A 15,441-nucleotide genomic window follows, 5' to 3' on the forward strand; every position below is an offset into this window, starting at 1 on the left:
GGTAGGGTTCTTAATGAATACTTTGCACCTGTTTTCACAAAGGAGAGGGGCGAAGCAGACATTGCTATTGGGGAGGAGGAGTGTGAAATATTAGATGAAATAAACATAGTGAGAGAGGAAGTATTAAGGGGTTTAGCAGCTTGTGGTAAACCACTGTTTGTATTCCTGTTTGTCCTGTTTGTATTCCACTGTGTACATGCCTGGACATGCCTCGGCTGACTCCTCCCACAGGTCCTAGTATAAAGGTGACTGCTCCCCAGCCCTTGTATCCTGGACCGGTCGACCACTCGAGGCAGACCTCCATTCTGTTGTTAATAAAAGCCTTTAGTTACTCTTCTAACTCTCAGTCTTTTATGAGTAATTGATAGCGCATCAATTTTATTAACAACATTTTTATAATGGAGAAGATCCTCACACCAGCATGCCTGGACTTAGATCATCGGGAGGCGGACTCATCCACCAAGTTTACTCACTGGCTTAAGTGTTTCGAAAAATTCCTGACCGCCTCCGAAGCAATCAAATCGGACGAGGACAAACTGGATGTCCTGACCTCCAAAGTGAACCACCGAGTGTACTCGGTCATCCAAGACGCGACCTCGTACGCGGATGCTATCAAGCTCCTCAAGGACCAGTACACGCGCCCAGTGAACGAAGTGTACGCCAGGCACCTCCTGGGGAGTCGTAAACAACAACCTGGGGAATCGACCGTGGAATACCTTCAGGCACTGTCTGTGCTTGGCCGGGCCTGTGGTTGTAAGGATGTAAAGGCCGCCGTGTACACAGAGGAACTTATCCGGGATGCTTTTGTAGCGGGCCACAGATCCAATTACACACGACAGCGACTGTTGGAGCAGAGCAACCTCGACCTCAACAAGGCCTCTGAACTCGCACTATCGTTGGATGCAGCCTACCAGGGCATGGATGCCTACTCCTCTGCACCGTGGACGCCGCGGGGAATGACAGCCTGGGACACGGTAGGACCGCCTCATAGCGCCGTGCCACCCCAGCCACACCCCAACCCCAACAACGGCCCAACTACCGCAGCAGTGTCCCAAGGCCAGACAGCAGTGCCCCAAGGCCAGAAATGCTACTTCTGTGGCCAGGCAAAACACCCCAGAGCGCGCTGCCCGGCGAAAAACGCGATCTGCTCGGGCTGCGGGAAGAAGGGACACTACGCTAACGTCTGCAGGGCCAAAGCCACCCCGAACCCCAGCAGCGCCGCGTGTGGGCCATGCGGGCCGCCATTTTGGACCTCCCCGGCCGTGTGCGAATCACCGGTACAGCAGCCATTTTGGACGCCTCCAGCCACATGGGGATCATGGACGCCGCCATCTTGGACGACAGCCGGGACGCAGCAGGCCCCCGACACCGCCTCATCTGATACCCGCAGCGACACACCGACCCCTACGCTGGCATCCGTTACACTGGACCAAGCGAGACCGCACCAGCTGGCCAGTTCCACAATGGACATTAAGGTAAATGGTCACGATACAATCTGCCTTTTTGACTCTGGGAGCACGGAGAGCTTCATCCACCCCGACACGGTGCGGCGTTGCTCTCTCCCAGTCCTGCCTGCGCAACAGCGGATTTCTATGGCCTCCGAGTCCCAGTCGGCGGACATCGGCGGCTACTGCGTGGTGACACTCGTAGTAGACGGGACCGTGTACGATCATTTTAAACTTCTGGTCCTGCCTGACCTCTGCGCTGCCGTCCTGCTGGGGTTAGATTTTCAGTGCCACCTTAAAAGTGTTACGATGGCGTACGGTGGACCCCTACCCCCACTCACAGTCCGCAGCCAGCAGCTTCCAAATTGCCCGCCGCGCACCAGGTGCAACCTCTCCACACTCAGAGTCACCCCCCCACCACTGTTTGCTAACCTCACCCCCGACTGTAAGCCCATCGCCACAAAGAGCAGGCGATACAGTGCCGGGGACAGGGTTTTCATTAAAACCGAAGTGGAGCGGCTCCTGAAAGAAGGGATTATTGAGGGCAGCACCAGCCCCTGGCGAGCCCAGGTTGTGGTCGTTAAGACCAGCGAGAAGCAGCGCCTGGTCATCGACTACAGCCAGACAATAAATCGCTACACCCTGCTGGACGCCTACCCACTCCCCCGTATAGCTGATATGGTCAACCAGATCGCGCAGTACCGCGTCTTCTCGACCATTGACCTGAAATCAGCGTACCACCAGCTCCCCATCCGCCCTGAGGACTGCCAGTACACTGCCTTTGAGGCAAACGGCCGCCTCTACCACTTCCTTAGGGTTCCCTTTGGCGTCACCAACGGGGTCTCCATCTTCCAAAGGGAGATGGACCGGATGGTAGATCAAAATGCGTTGCAGGCCACTTTCCCATATCTGGACAATGTGACCATCTGCGGCCGTGACTTGCAGGACCATGACGCAAACCTCGAAAAATTCCTCCGCACCGCCCAACTCCTAAACCTGACATATAACAAGGAGAAGTGCATATTCCGCACAAACCGCCTCGCCATCCTTGGCTGTGTTGTGGAACACGGAGTCATCGGCCCCGACCCCGACCGGATGCGTCCCCTTATGGAACTTCCACTGCCTCAAGGCCCTGAAGAGGTGCCTAGGGTTTTTCTCCTATTACGCCCAGTGGGTCCCCTACTATGCGGACAAGGCCCGTCCGCTGATCAAGTCCACCTCTTTTCCCTTGACGGCAGAGGCCCGCTTAGCCTTCCACCGTATCAAGGAGGACATTGCCAAAGCCACCATGCACGCAGTGGACGAATCCATCCCCTTCCAGGTGGAAAGCGACGCGTCCGACTTTGCCCTGGCCGCTACCCTCAATCAGGCGGGGAGACCCGTGGCCTTCTTTTCACGAACCCTCCAAGGCCCGGAGACCAGACACTCCGCTGTTGAGAAGGAGGCCCAGGCGATTGTGGAGGCTGTGCGTCATTGGAGGCACTACCTGGCCGGAAAACGATTTACCCTGCTCACTGACCAGCGTTCAGTTGCTTTTATGTTTAACAACAAGCAGAGGGGCAAAATCAAAAATGACAAGATCTTGAGGTGGAGAATCGAACTTTCCACCTACAACTACGAGATCTTGTACCGGCCCGGGAAGCTAAATGAACCCCCGGATGCGCTATCGCGTGGCACCTGCGCCAGCGCGCAGATCGATAGACTACGGGTCCTCCACAATGACCTCTGCCACCCGGGGGTCACCAGGTTCTTCCACCTCATCAAGGCCCGCAACCTGCCTTACTCTATTGAGGAGGTCAGGACCATGACCAGGAACTGCCAAGTCTGTGCTGAGTGCAAACCACACTTTTATAGACCAGACAGGGCCCACCTGATAAAAGCCACTCGCCCCTTCGAGCGCCTGAGCGTTGATTTTAAAGGGCCTCTCCCCTCCTCCGACCGCAATGTGTACTTCCTCAATATTATTGATGAGTACTCCCGTTTCCCGTTCGCCTTCCCCTGCCCGGACATGACCAGTGCCACGGTCATTAAATGTCTGAACAACCTCTTCACCCTGTTCGGCTTCCCCAGCTATATCCATAGCGACCGGGGCTCATCGTTTATGAGCGACGAACTCCGTCAGTACCTGCTAACTAGGGGTATTGCCACAAGCAGGACCACCAGTTACAACCCCCGGGGGAACGGACAGGTGGAAAGAGAAAATGCGACAGTTTGGAAGGCCGTCCTGCTAGCCTTAAAGTCTAGTGGCCTTCCAACCTCCCGCTGGCAGGATGTGCTCCCCGATGCGCTCCACTCTATTCGGTCACTGCTCTGCACTGCCACTAACGCCACCCCTCATGAGAAAATGTTTGTCTTCCCAAGGAAGTCCACATCAGGGACGTCGCTACCGCCATGGCTGACGTCCCCAGGGCCGGTCCTACTGAGAAGACACGTGAGGACCCATAAAACGGACCCCCTGGTCGAGAGGGTCGACCTCCTCCACGCCAACCCCCAGTATGCTTACATCGCATACCCGGACGGGCGGGAGGACACAGTCTCCATAAGAGACCTTGCACCCTCGGGGACCACAGTAACCCACTACCCACTACCACCCCCCCCCACGATCCGATATCCAGCCCCAGCAGACGGCAGGCCTGGGCCCCGCGACCCGCTCGACATCTACGAGGACGACACGCCTGTGCCACAGCCTACGCTGGACTCGACGCCGGAAGCTTCACTACCCCTGCCGTCGCCACGCCGATCACAGCGGCAGACAAGACCTCCGGAGAGACTCCAATACACTAACTTTTAATACACTTCACCCCGCCGGACTCAATTTTAAACAAGGGGTGAATGTGGTAAACCACTGTTTGTATTCCTGTTTGTCCTGTTTGTATTCCACTGTGTACATGCCTGGACATGCCTCGGCTGACTCCTCCCACAGGTCCTAGTATAAAGGTGACTGCTCCCCAGCCCTTGTATCCTGGACCGGTCGACCACTCGAGGCCGACCTCCATTCTGTTGTTAATAAAAGCCTTTAGTTACTCTTCTAACTCTCAGTCTTTTATGAGTAATTGATAGCGCATCACAGCTTTAAAAGTGGATAAATCCCCAGGCCCGGATGAAATGTATCCCAGGCTGTTAAGCGAAGCAAAAGAGGAAATAGCAGAGATCCTGACCATTTTTCAATCCCCTCTGGCGTGGCACTGGAGGACTGCTAATGTGGTACCCTTGTTTAAAAAGGGAGAAAAGGATAGACCGAGTAATTACAGGCCAGTCAGCCTAACCTCGGTGGTGGGAAAATTATTGGAAAGAATTCTGAAGGACAGGATAAATCTTCATTTAGAAAGACACGGATTAATCAAGGATAGTCAGCATGGATTTGTTAAGGGATGGTTGTGTCTGACAAATTTGATTTGAGGAGGTAACAAGGAGTGTAGATGAGGGTAGTGCGTTTGATGTAGTGTATATAGACTTTAGCAAGGCTTTTAATAAGGTTCCACATGACAGACTGGTCACGAAGTTAAAAGCCCATGGGATCCAGGGCAAAGTATCAAGTTGGATTCAAAACTGGCTTGGAGGCAGGAAGCAGAGGGTAATGGTTGATGGGTGTTTTTGTGACTGGAAGGCTGTTTCCAGTGGGGTTCTGCAGGGCTCAGTACTAGGTCCCTTGCTTTTTGTGGTACAGGTAGACTATCCTTTATCCGAAAACCTTGGGACCAGCCGAGTTTCGGATAAAGGAGAATTTCGGATTTCGGAAGGTGGGTCGGCGGGGGTCCGCGGGGGGGTCGTGCGCACGACTTACGCTGACGCTCAGCGTAAGTCAGTCGGGGTCGGCGGGGGTCGGGGCCGGCGGTTGGTTTCCTTTTAATCTAGCATTCTGACACACTGTGAGTATATGACTTGCCCGTGGTCCTGGAGATCTGGTTTAAATGTAAAATTTTTGTGGAAGGTGGATCCTATTAGTCTTGAGCTTTGGAGTGCACGTCATGCCTGATGTGAGAAATTGACTGTCCGAGAGGCCGTGGTGCATTCAAAACTGTACGCTGATCTTGCAAATTCTTGTCCTCATCACAAACAGTGTTAGAGATGAAAAGTGATTGGAGTAACCCAGGTGACTCCGTGAGTAAATACATTTCTGCAAAGGATCTGAGATTAGTGGGGTTGCATAATCCGCAAAATTCAAAATCAGAACACCAAGTCCTGCTGGCGGTTGTCGGGGCTGGCGGGGTCGGCGGTTGTCGGGGCCGGCGGGGTCGGCGGTTGTCGGGGTCGGCGGTTGTCGGGGCCGGCGGGGTCCGCGGGGGGGTCGGCGGTTGTCGGGGCCGGCGGGGTCCGCGGGGGGGGTCGGCGGTTGTCGGGGCTGGCGGGGTCCGCGGGGGGGTCGGCGGTTGGCGGGGTTGGCGGTTGTCGGGGCCGGCAGGGTCCGCGGGGGGGTCGGCGGTTGTCGGGGGCGGCGGGGTCCGCGGGGGGTCGTGCGCACGACTTACCCTTTATCCGAACTTCCGGAAACCGGAACCCTCTAAAAACCGAAGGTTTTTTCGTTCAGCGTAAGTCGTACGCACGACTTACGCTGAACGAAAAAACCTTCGGTTTTTAGAGGGTTTCGGTTTTCGGAAGTCCGGATAAAGGGTAGTCTACCTGTATATATCAATGATCTAGACTTGAATATAGGGGGTATGATTAAGAAGTTTGCAGATGATACTAAAATCGGCTGTGTGGTTGATACTGAAGAAGGAAGCTGTAGACTGCAGGAAGATATCAATAAATTGGTCAGGTGGGCAGAACAGTGGCAAATGGAATTCACTCCGGAGAAGTGTGAGGTAATGCATTTGGGGAGAGCTAACAAGGAACGGGAATACACATTAAATGGTAGGACACTGAGTAGTGTAGAGGAACAAAGGGACCTTGGAGTGCATGTCCACAGATCCCTGAAGGTAGCAGGCCAGGTAGATAAGGTGGTTAAGAAGGCATACGGAATGCTTGCCTTTATTAGCCGTGGCATAGAATACAAGAGCAGGGGGGTTATGCTTCAACTGCATAAAACACTAGTTAGACCTCAGCTAGAGTATTGCGTGCAGTTCTGGTCACATTACTGGAAAGATGTGATTGCACTACAGAGGGTACAGAGGAGATTTACAAGGATGTTGCTGGGAGTAGAGAATCTTAGCTATGAGGAAAGACTGGATAGGCTGAGTCTGTTTTCCTTGGAAGAGAGGAGGCTGAGGGGAGACCTTATTGAGGTGTATAAAATTATGAGGGACATAGATAAAGTGGATAGAAAGGACCTATTTCCATTAGCAGAGGGATCAAAAACCAGGGGGCACAGATTTAAAGTAATTGGGGGATGGTTTAATGGGGATTTGAGGGGAAATTTCTTCACCCAGAGGGTGGTGGGTGTCTGGAACTCACTGCCTGAAAGGGTGGTAGAGGCAGGAACCCTAACCGCATTTAAAAAGTACTTGGATGTGCACTTGGGATGCTGTAACCTGCAGGGCTGCGGAAACCTGTAGGGCTACGGACCAAGAGCTGGGAAGTGGGATTAGGCTGGATAGCTCTTTGTTGGCCGGCGCGGACACGATGGGCCGAAATGGCCTCCTACCGTGCTGTAACTTTCTATGATTCTTGGGCAAGATTAAAATCTTGCAACCATCACATAAAAGTGTAAATCCACTATTAGAACCCTGCTGATTATTAGGTTGTGGATGAGTTGGCAACCTTTTCCCCATCTAATGGACGTGTTCAAAAGGTCAGCATCATTACACTTCAAAAGCAGGTGGGATCAGGATTGATTGAAACCTACGTTACTCTTTCTTCAGACTCCTCCCTGCTGAGACCTCCCAGTATCCTCCAATGGGCTGTTTATTACTGTATATTGTATACTAGTTGGCTGTTTTTTTAAATTCAGATTGAAAATGGAATCTTACTGCCATCCCTGCAGTCAGCTTTACCTTTCTTGGACCTGCACAGCATTCCCAGGCTGGAATTCCACCAGTCTGTATTTGACGAACTACGAGAAAAACTGCTGGATAAAGTCGCCACCATAGCATCAGAGGGAAAAGACGGAGACAGGTGGAGTTACATAAATCATGTGATACAGTGTGGCATCTGGCCAAATTTTATAATGATTAAGGCATGTCCCTAAAATCTGATTATGAAATTTTATTGTCACAGGCAATAAATGATGAGAGTTAGCAGTTGTTAGGAATGTTTTCCCTTCCCAAGCTATGCTTGAGGTGAAAGACTTCTGTTGTAGTGCAGTTTGTGTATCCTTAAATGATAACCGTCTTATAACTTCAAAAATACTTTTCTGAATATCCAACTTGATTTGTAAGTTTCTTTCCTTTATCAACACTTTAAAAATGAGTGTCTCTTTCACATACACATTGTGTCGGCCTCCTGTTGTGCAGTAAACATAATGGCCCAGAAATTAGGTTCGGGGGCTTGCCGCGCGTGCAAGCCCCCGATGTGCACTCACCCGGCGCGCCGACATCTGAAGTCTGGGCCTGCTTGGAATTCCTGTCACTGGCCCGGTTCAGATGTCGGCGCGCTGTGCTTACCTGATCCAGCGGCGTAGTTAGTTCGATGTGCCGGCTGGGATCAGGTGAGCACTGTGCAGCCAATCAGGGGAGGGGAAACTTCATTCATGAGTTTGATAGTAAGAACTGTCAAACTCATGAAAAGTACGGGCGCCCAAAAGACTAGTTTAACTTTAAATAAAATTTTAAAAACCATCCCAGTTAATTAAATAAACTATAAATAACTTTAAAAAAAACTATTTTAAACATTTAATCAAATTTTTGAAAAAAATTTTTTTTTTTTAATCGGGTCTAAAACTACACTTACCTTACTGTAAAGTCCTTAAAAACAATAAAGCTGTGGAAAAAATGTTATAATTTTAAGTAATAGACCACTTACCTTAAAGAATGAAGTCCTTGTGTCTCCTTTTTACATTCGTAAAAAGGAGAGGCCCTTACACACGCGCAAACCTGTGGGGGGGAAAAAAAGGAATTTCAGCGTGCACGCGCAGACTCCTGCACGCACACGTTCGTCCTCTGAACCCCTTGGTTCAGAGGACAGGAAATGCCGGTTTTCCGCGCATGCGCTGTGCATGCTGAAAACCGGCACTTCCATCGGGCCCACGCGTGAGTACCCCCGTCCGTACTCACGCGTTGGGCCTGGAATTTCTGGGCCATTATGTAGGCTTTTTAGAGCGTGTTTTTTTGCTAACATTTGTCCGGCAGTACTCCAGTTTAGCCCAGTGTTGAGTTCGTAATCTTACACACACACAGACTGAAAGTTTCCACCTCAAAATCTACCCTGTTTTCTGAAGAGGGAAAAATCATTTTTAATTCTGGCTAAAATTCAGTAATGCCTTCAGTTTATTGAAGTAAGTGGGTGTTCAAGGTCACAATTGCTTGTGTGGATACATTTCCCAGGGTTTCAAATATCAAGAGGGGAAAAGTCCTGAAGTTAAAATCCAATTTATTAATGAAAAACTTAACAAGGTAACATTCAAGTACAGAACATTTACACTTACAACACATGCATAAAGCTACTCTCCATTTCCAAATCACTATTAATTTGCCAAATCAAAAAAAAATTCTGATTCATCTATAGGAATGAGGTTCAAGCCAAATACCTTATGTAATTATTTTAAATAAGCAGAGGTAAGTCCTTTATCCAGATACTTATCAAGTTTATTCCTCATTAAAAACTCTCTTTATTTTGCAGTTATATTATTTTGCTCATTTAGTGCTGAATTCCTTTTGGAGTATTTAACTATAAATCTATTGGGCCAGATTTTCCGATCGGAGGCTTCCTGCGTGCCAATGCCTCCGATCTGGAAACATCTATGCACTTACTTTCTGGCTCCATAGGTCCTGAGACTTCCGATCCTGGGCCTCTCCTGGTGCGTTCGCAAGCGCTCTTGGGATCACGTGGGCCATGGGGAACCAATCAAAGAAGGGAATCCCCCTGCACATTTTTGACAGGCCTCTAGGCATAGATCTGTCAAAAGTATGAATGGAGATCACTTAAAAAACATTAAATAATTTTTTTTTTAAATCATGTATTTAAAATTACATTAAATATTTTAAACAAAAATTTAATTTTTTGAAAAAAATAATTGAAGTTTTTTATGGGGCTAAAAATAAACTTACCTTTTTTTAAACTATTTTTAAATTATAAATGAGTGGAAATTTTTTTTTTTTTTTAAACTCTTATGCTGGTACAAGCAGGCCTTACGCCTGCTTTTACCAGGCGTAAGATTTTTAAAGGTTTTCAGCGGGCGGAGGTTGTGCAGAAAGCGGAACTCTCTGCCTGCGGAGGCCCTTCTCCCGGGCAGGCGGAGGATCGGAAGTGCCGGGTTTTAGTGCATGCGCTTTTCGCATGCCTGAAACCGGCACTTGCGAGGCCCCTATGGGTGCGTACGCACCCGTGGGGGTCGGAATATCCGACTTAAATCATGTTTAATAAAATTCTGATGCTGAATGATACAGTTCAGCAATGAGCTAGAAAGCACTGGGAATGGTCTGGCATTTTGGAACTCTATTATGATACAAAGTAACTCTAATTGTAATTGGATTTTTTTGATTAACAGTTTCTCACGTGAGACTTAATTCTTGTGCACATATTGTTGCTGCCATTTGGTCATTTTTCTGAATATTTTTCCTCAGGTACAACAAGCTGGAAGATCTGCTGGGGAAATGTTTTCCATTGGTTAAAGTGCCGTCAATACAACCCGTTGTGATGTGCGTGATGAAGCACTTACCTAAGGTCAGTAGCACTGTGTTGGAAAAAGTGATATGTTAGTATTGTACTCAAATATGAGCTTGAGATTTTTCTTGTCACAATTTTTGTCAAATGATAAAATCTTGATCAAGTTAATATTAAAATGCTCATTGGAGTTGCCTCATGCTGATATGTCCAATGTTCTTCCCTCCATTAGCTCTAGCCCATCTAATCTTTACCTTGCACTATCATAATGGTCATGCGTTACATACTTTTTCACAGGTACCAGAAGAGAAGCTAAAGCTGGTGATGGCCGATAAGGAGCTGTACAAAATCTGTGCCACCGAAGTGAAACGCCAGATCTGGCAGGATAACCAGGCGCTGTTTGGAGACGAGGTCTCCCCATTGTTGAAGCAGTACATTGTTGAGAAAGAAAATGCCCTCTTCAGCAGTGAGCTGTCAGTCCTGCACAACTTCTTCTCGGCATCCCCCAAAGCCAGACGCCAGGGAGAGGTACGGATCAGGGCAGCTTATTTTCAGAATTACAGAGGGAGTATTTCACAAATGTCACAGAGACTTCTGTCTTATACACGGAATGGTTCTTGTTCAAGCAAATCCCTGCATGCTACTTCCAGAAAAGTTCACCATTTCTCACTCGCCTTTTAATGCTCTTGGCAACTTGGCAGCAAGATACAGTATCAATGGCTCAGGGATATTTTTCTGTATCATTGGACACTGTGAGGCTTTGTATAACAGTGGGTTTCAAACTTTTCTCTGTTGGGGGGGGACCCTAGTAAATATTCACATTCCCAGGGACCCCTAAAAATCTTGACATAAACCCTGTTCTTCTGAAAAGCAGTATCAACTTCCCAAATAACATGTTATATTGGTATACAACAATAAAAGTCATGTGTTAATAAGTCAACAAGTACAGAAACATGCAGAAATTTGATGATTGCATACAGACAGAAATCTGAAGAGCTTATAGAGCCCTGAGCTCTGCCTCCCACCTCCCCATGTACCCGTTGAAAATCTGTGGTATGTAGACACAAATAGATCTCCCATGGCGTTGCTCACGGCGAGTCAGAGGTTAGGCTGCTGCAGTGGCTGGTAGGGAACGAGTTGGCAGGAAGTTTGAGAGAGATTGCTGAGCAATATAGTTAATTAAGTGTTTGGCAAACAATCAGATTTTTTTGTGAGAATGACACCTGGTATGAATGAAGATGTCCAGTTGATGAAACATGTTTTTACCCCTACTGCTGCATATAGTTTTGCTTTTTTTGTACAATTGTAGAAAATCTTTAAATTCCTTTTCCAATCAAATAGGGAATTCAGAAGAAACTTCTTTACCCAGAGAGTGGTGAGAATGTGGAACTTGCTACCACAGGGAGTGGTTGAAGCAAATAGCACTGATGCATTTAAGGGGAGGCTAGACAAGCATATGAGGGAGAAGGGAATAGAGTTAGATGAGAAAAGAAGGGAGGAGGCTCGAGTGGAGCATAAATGACGGCATAGACTAGTTGGGCCGAATGGCCTGTATCTGTGCCTTATATTCTATGTAACTCTACGTAATCAAAATTGCAGAACTATATAAAACTGTATAGAGATGAGTGGGAAAGGTGTGATGTGTAGAGTAATGAATGTACTTAAGGGCTACAGATGACTTCATAAACTGAGAGCGATCTAAACCATGAGACTGTAAAGCACCATAAACAAAAGTTCCAGCTATCTTATTATATAAATATTCTTCACTTTGTTTTTCCTTTCGTTATTAAGAGTTTTTCTTCTGTTGCTTGTTGCGGATTTAGCATTACAAGTTTTACCATGGGGCTTTGTGTCGTGATAAGAAAGGGGAGGAGTTACTAGGGGACGAGAGGGTTCCTTCCCCGCCCAACCCCCCACCCTTACCTGTGCATTAACTTTGACATGTTGTCTTAGCCTTTGGAAAGTACATGTAATCGTGGATTCCTAGAAAAAATCATACATATGGGCATGGTAATGGGGTATCTTGAATGATAAACTGTTACATCTGACAGGGATACTATAGTTCACCTTGGCATCCTTGAGGTAGAGAAACTTTCTGCTCCTGATGGCCACCCAGCGAGTCATGCTGCAAGTATTCTTGTGTAAATGCCAGTTGAAGTCTAGATTGGGCTATAGGCAATGCCGCTCATGGTCAAGTAGTCTACCAGTACCCTGTCTAAGCATGAAAATGGCCACTTTGGTTGAGTTACTACAAGCCAACTAGCTAGAAGTTATTTATTACTGTATATTTCAGTGTGACTTATAACTATAATAATAATAGTACATAAATGTATATTTTTTCTTTTTGCAAAACTTCAAAGTTTTATTGAATATTTGAAGACCTGCTTTGCTTGTAATATTTTCACGATTCTGTTTCCCTTGTGTGTCTAGGTTGTCCAGAAATTAACCAACATGATTGGGAAAAACGTGAAGTTGTACGACATGGTGCTGCAGTTCCTGCGCACTCTCTTCCTGCGGACAAGGAACGTCCATTATTGCACTCTGCGGGCAGAACTTTTGATGTCTTTGCATGACCTAGATATCAGTGAAATATGTTCTGTGGATCCTTGCCACAAGGTACAGTGACGTTTTGACGTGCACTACACATGTACTTCAACTTGAAAATGAGATCTTTCATCCCTTTTGCTTGCACATTGTTTTTAAAGTGAGGGCTTGGGATCGGGAAACAGGTAGCAATAGCTTTTTGTCTGTGTCTTAACCGATAATTTTAGTGTTTTTGAAGTCCAGAATATATGGATACCTCATACAGGAAACTTTGGTTTATCCGGAGGTTGTAAATCCAGAATACTCGATCTAACGGCAAAAATCAGGAGCCGTTTTCTGTAAGTTTTTTTAGATCTCATTCTTTTTTTTTCCCAGTCAGCCACTGCAAGGTCTGTAGCTATAGCAACAGCTTCAGCTAGAGACGCTTGCAGCTGCAGCCGACTCTTTAGAAGCTGTTGCTAAGCAACAGTGTTTGTTGTCAGATACGGAGATGAAAACCTCCGTATGCTTCAACATTAACTTTGTATGTCCGGCAGTTTTGATAGATCGGCAACCCGTCGGTGCCGGATATCACAACGTTTCCTGTATAAAGAGATCTTGGCACGTTTCCTGTATAAAGAGATCTTGGCCTATAAATTCCTCGGGTTGCGATCCCAGCCATTTTGCAGGGATCGTTCCTTCCAGTGCTGACCTTGTTGGAGTTTCCATTGTCATTGCGAGGGCACGCACGCCCATGTGGCTGGAAACATGGGCACCCACCTGTGGTGGGGATTACCCAGGCCATCCTCCTGACCCTGGAATTTAAGCTTGTCCGCTGCATGTTTGGTGAGCAGTAAAGGTGCATTTGATCTCACTACATTATTCATTCACTTTTTTGAGTTCTTAGTCATTGTGTAGTTCCACACTATCAAAAGATATTTGAACTCCCCTCAATGAAGACAGATTTTATATTACAGGCATTTATCCTTTTAGTATTTATACCCCAAAACTTGTCACAGTGAAAAGTCTCTAGTGGGCTCGGAGTATTGAGATCTGCAAGGTAGAGAATATCCCAGGTGGCCAGTGAGCATTCCTGTTGAACTCTTGGGCCTTGAAATTACTCTCTTAGAACATTAGATTGCAAATCTTCTATATATATATAAACGGATGCTTCCTTCTGTCCTTCTGTCTGTCCTCACGTGTGCGTCTGTATGGTATGCGCTCGAAAGTTATAGAGCGTACCTATGTGTGCGTTACGTCGAAAGAAAGCTTACCTTTCCAAAACGGTCTTAAGCGTATTTACGTTTCGGCCGGATAAAAATCGCGCCCGCGGTATCCGAAAAACCTTCAACATTCCGCTCATTAGCATCTCATTATCCGCTCATTAGCGACAGAGTGACCTCGAGGTCGACCAATCGTACGCCGGGTTGCTGGCGCGTGCGGCCGGGCCCTCCTACGGTCGAGTGACGGGACGCTTGACCAATCCTACACTTTGGTGACCTGACGGTCGACCAATCGGTGCGTGTGTGGGCGGGCCTTATCATTCTGAACCGAGGTGAGTAGCCGCCATCTTGCTTCCATTCTTTTTCCTGCTTTCTGCGTCTTTCTTTTCAAATATACATTTCCAGCAAAATAAAATTGTTTTTATTAAATTGTTTTAAAAAAAAAACTAGATTCATTTGTAAATATTTTCCCTAACCTGAAGATTCTTTTTCCTACCTTTCCCCGTTTTTGTTAGGCCTGAAAGCCTGGGCCTTTCTTGCCCAGCCAGGCCCGAGCTAGGTAATTGTCCCACGGCTTCTGCTAAGCTCCTCACCGCCCCCCCACCCCCCCCCCCTCCCCCCCGCTGCCACGTTACCCGGGGCAACGGCGTCAGCTACGAGGGTCAGGGTGCACGCGCAGCAGGAGCAGCTGAGACGCGGCGTCTCTCTGTTCCCCACTCGGCTCGGGCGGGGGGGGGGGGCGGGGCTCTCGGGAGTGCGGATCTCGGACGGGGCTTGGTGAGCGGGAAGGGTTACCCCGGCAACCGGGCCCGCCGGCCGTCTCTCACAGCCGTAATTGGCGGTCTTGAAGGCCAGCTCGGGAGGGCGGGGCTCCGGAGGGCAGGGGGCCGGTGCTCGGAAGATCGGGCCTCCGGAGTTCGGTGGTGGGGTGGGGGGGAGCTGGGGGGGGGGGGGTAGCTGGGGGGGGGGGGGTTTGGGGGGGGGGCAACCTCGGGAGTTCAGGGGGGCAAGGATCAGGGGGCTCGGGAGTTCGGGGGGGCGAGCCTCGGGGATCAGGGGGCTCGGGAGTTCGGGGGGGGTGGGGGGGGCGAGCCTCGGGGATCAGGGGGCTCGATGACTCTACCCCCCTTCCTCTCCCTCTCCTCCTCCCCCTCCCTTTCCCTCCCCTCCCCTTCCCCCCCCTCCCCTTCCCCCCCTCCCCTTCCCCCCCTCCCCATCCCCCCTCCCCTTCCCCCCTCCTCTTCCCCCCTCCCCTTCCCCCCCTCCCCTTCCCCCCCCTCCCCTTCCCCCCTCCCCTTCCCCCCCTCCCATCCCCCCTCCCCTTCCCCCCCTCCCCTTCCCCTCCACCTCTCTTCCCCCCCAGTCGCTCTCTCTCTTCCCCCAGTCGCTCTCTCTCTTCCCCCCAGTCGCTCTCTCTCTTCCCCCCAGTCGCTCTCTCTCTTCCCCCCAGTCGCTCTCTCTCTTCCCCCCAGTCGCTCTCTCTCTTCCCCCCAGTCGCTCTCTCTCTTCCCCCCAGTCGCTCTCTCTCTTCCCCCAGTCGCTCTCTCTCTTCC

At 49.1% G+C, this 15,441-nt stretch overlaps 1 protein-coding gene across 2 annotated transcripts in view; it reads left to right on the top strand.

Moving 5' to 3' along the window:
* Positions 1–15,441, top strand: part of nelfb (negative elongation factor complex member B) — a 39,417-nt gene that overhangs the window by 7,135 nt on the left and 16,841 nt on the right. For both annotated transcript variants that reach the window (XM_085965778.1, XM_085965779.1), the window contains exons 2-5: positions 7,333–7,496; positions 10,103–10,202; positions 10,440–10,670; positions 12,573–12,758. In XM_085965778.1, the coding sequence (XP_085821904.1) occupies positions 7,333–7,496; positions 10,103–10,202; positions 10,440–10,670; positions 12,573–12,758 (681 nt within the window). The remainder of the gene's footprint in view (positions 1–7,332; positions 7,497–10,102; positions 10,203–10,439; positions 10,671–12,572; positions 12,759–15,441) is intronic.

Source organism: Somniosus microcephalus, chromosome 23 (assembly GCF_052327205.1).
Source record: "Somniosus microcephalus isolate GS21.2 chromosome 23, FLI_Smic_1.0, whole genome shotgun sequence".
Lineage (NCBI taxonomy): Eukaryota > Metazoa > Chordata > Chondrichthyes > Squaliformes > Somniosidae > Somniosus > Somniosus microcephalus.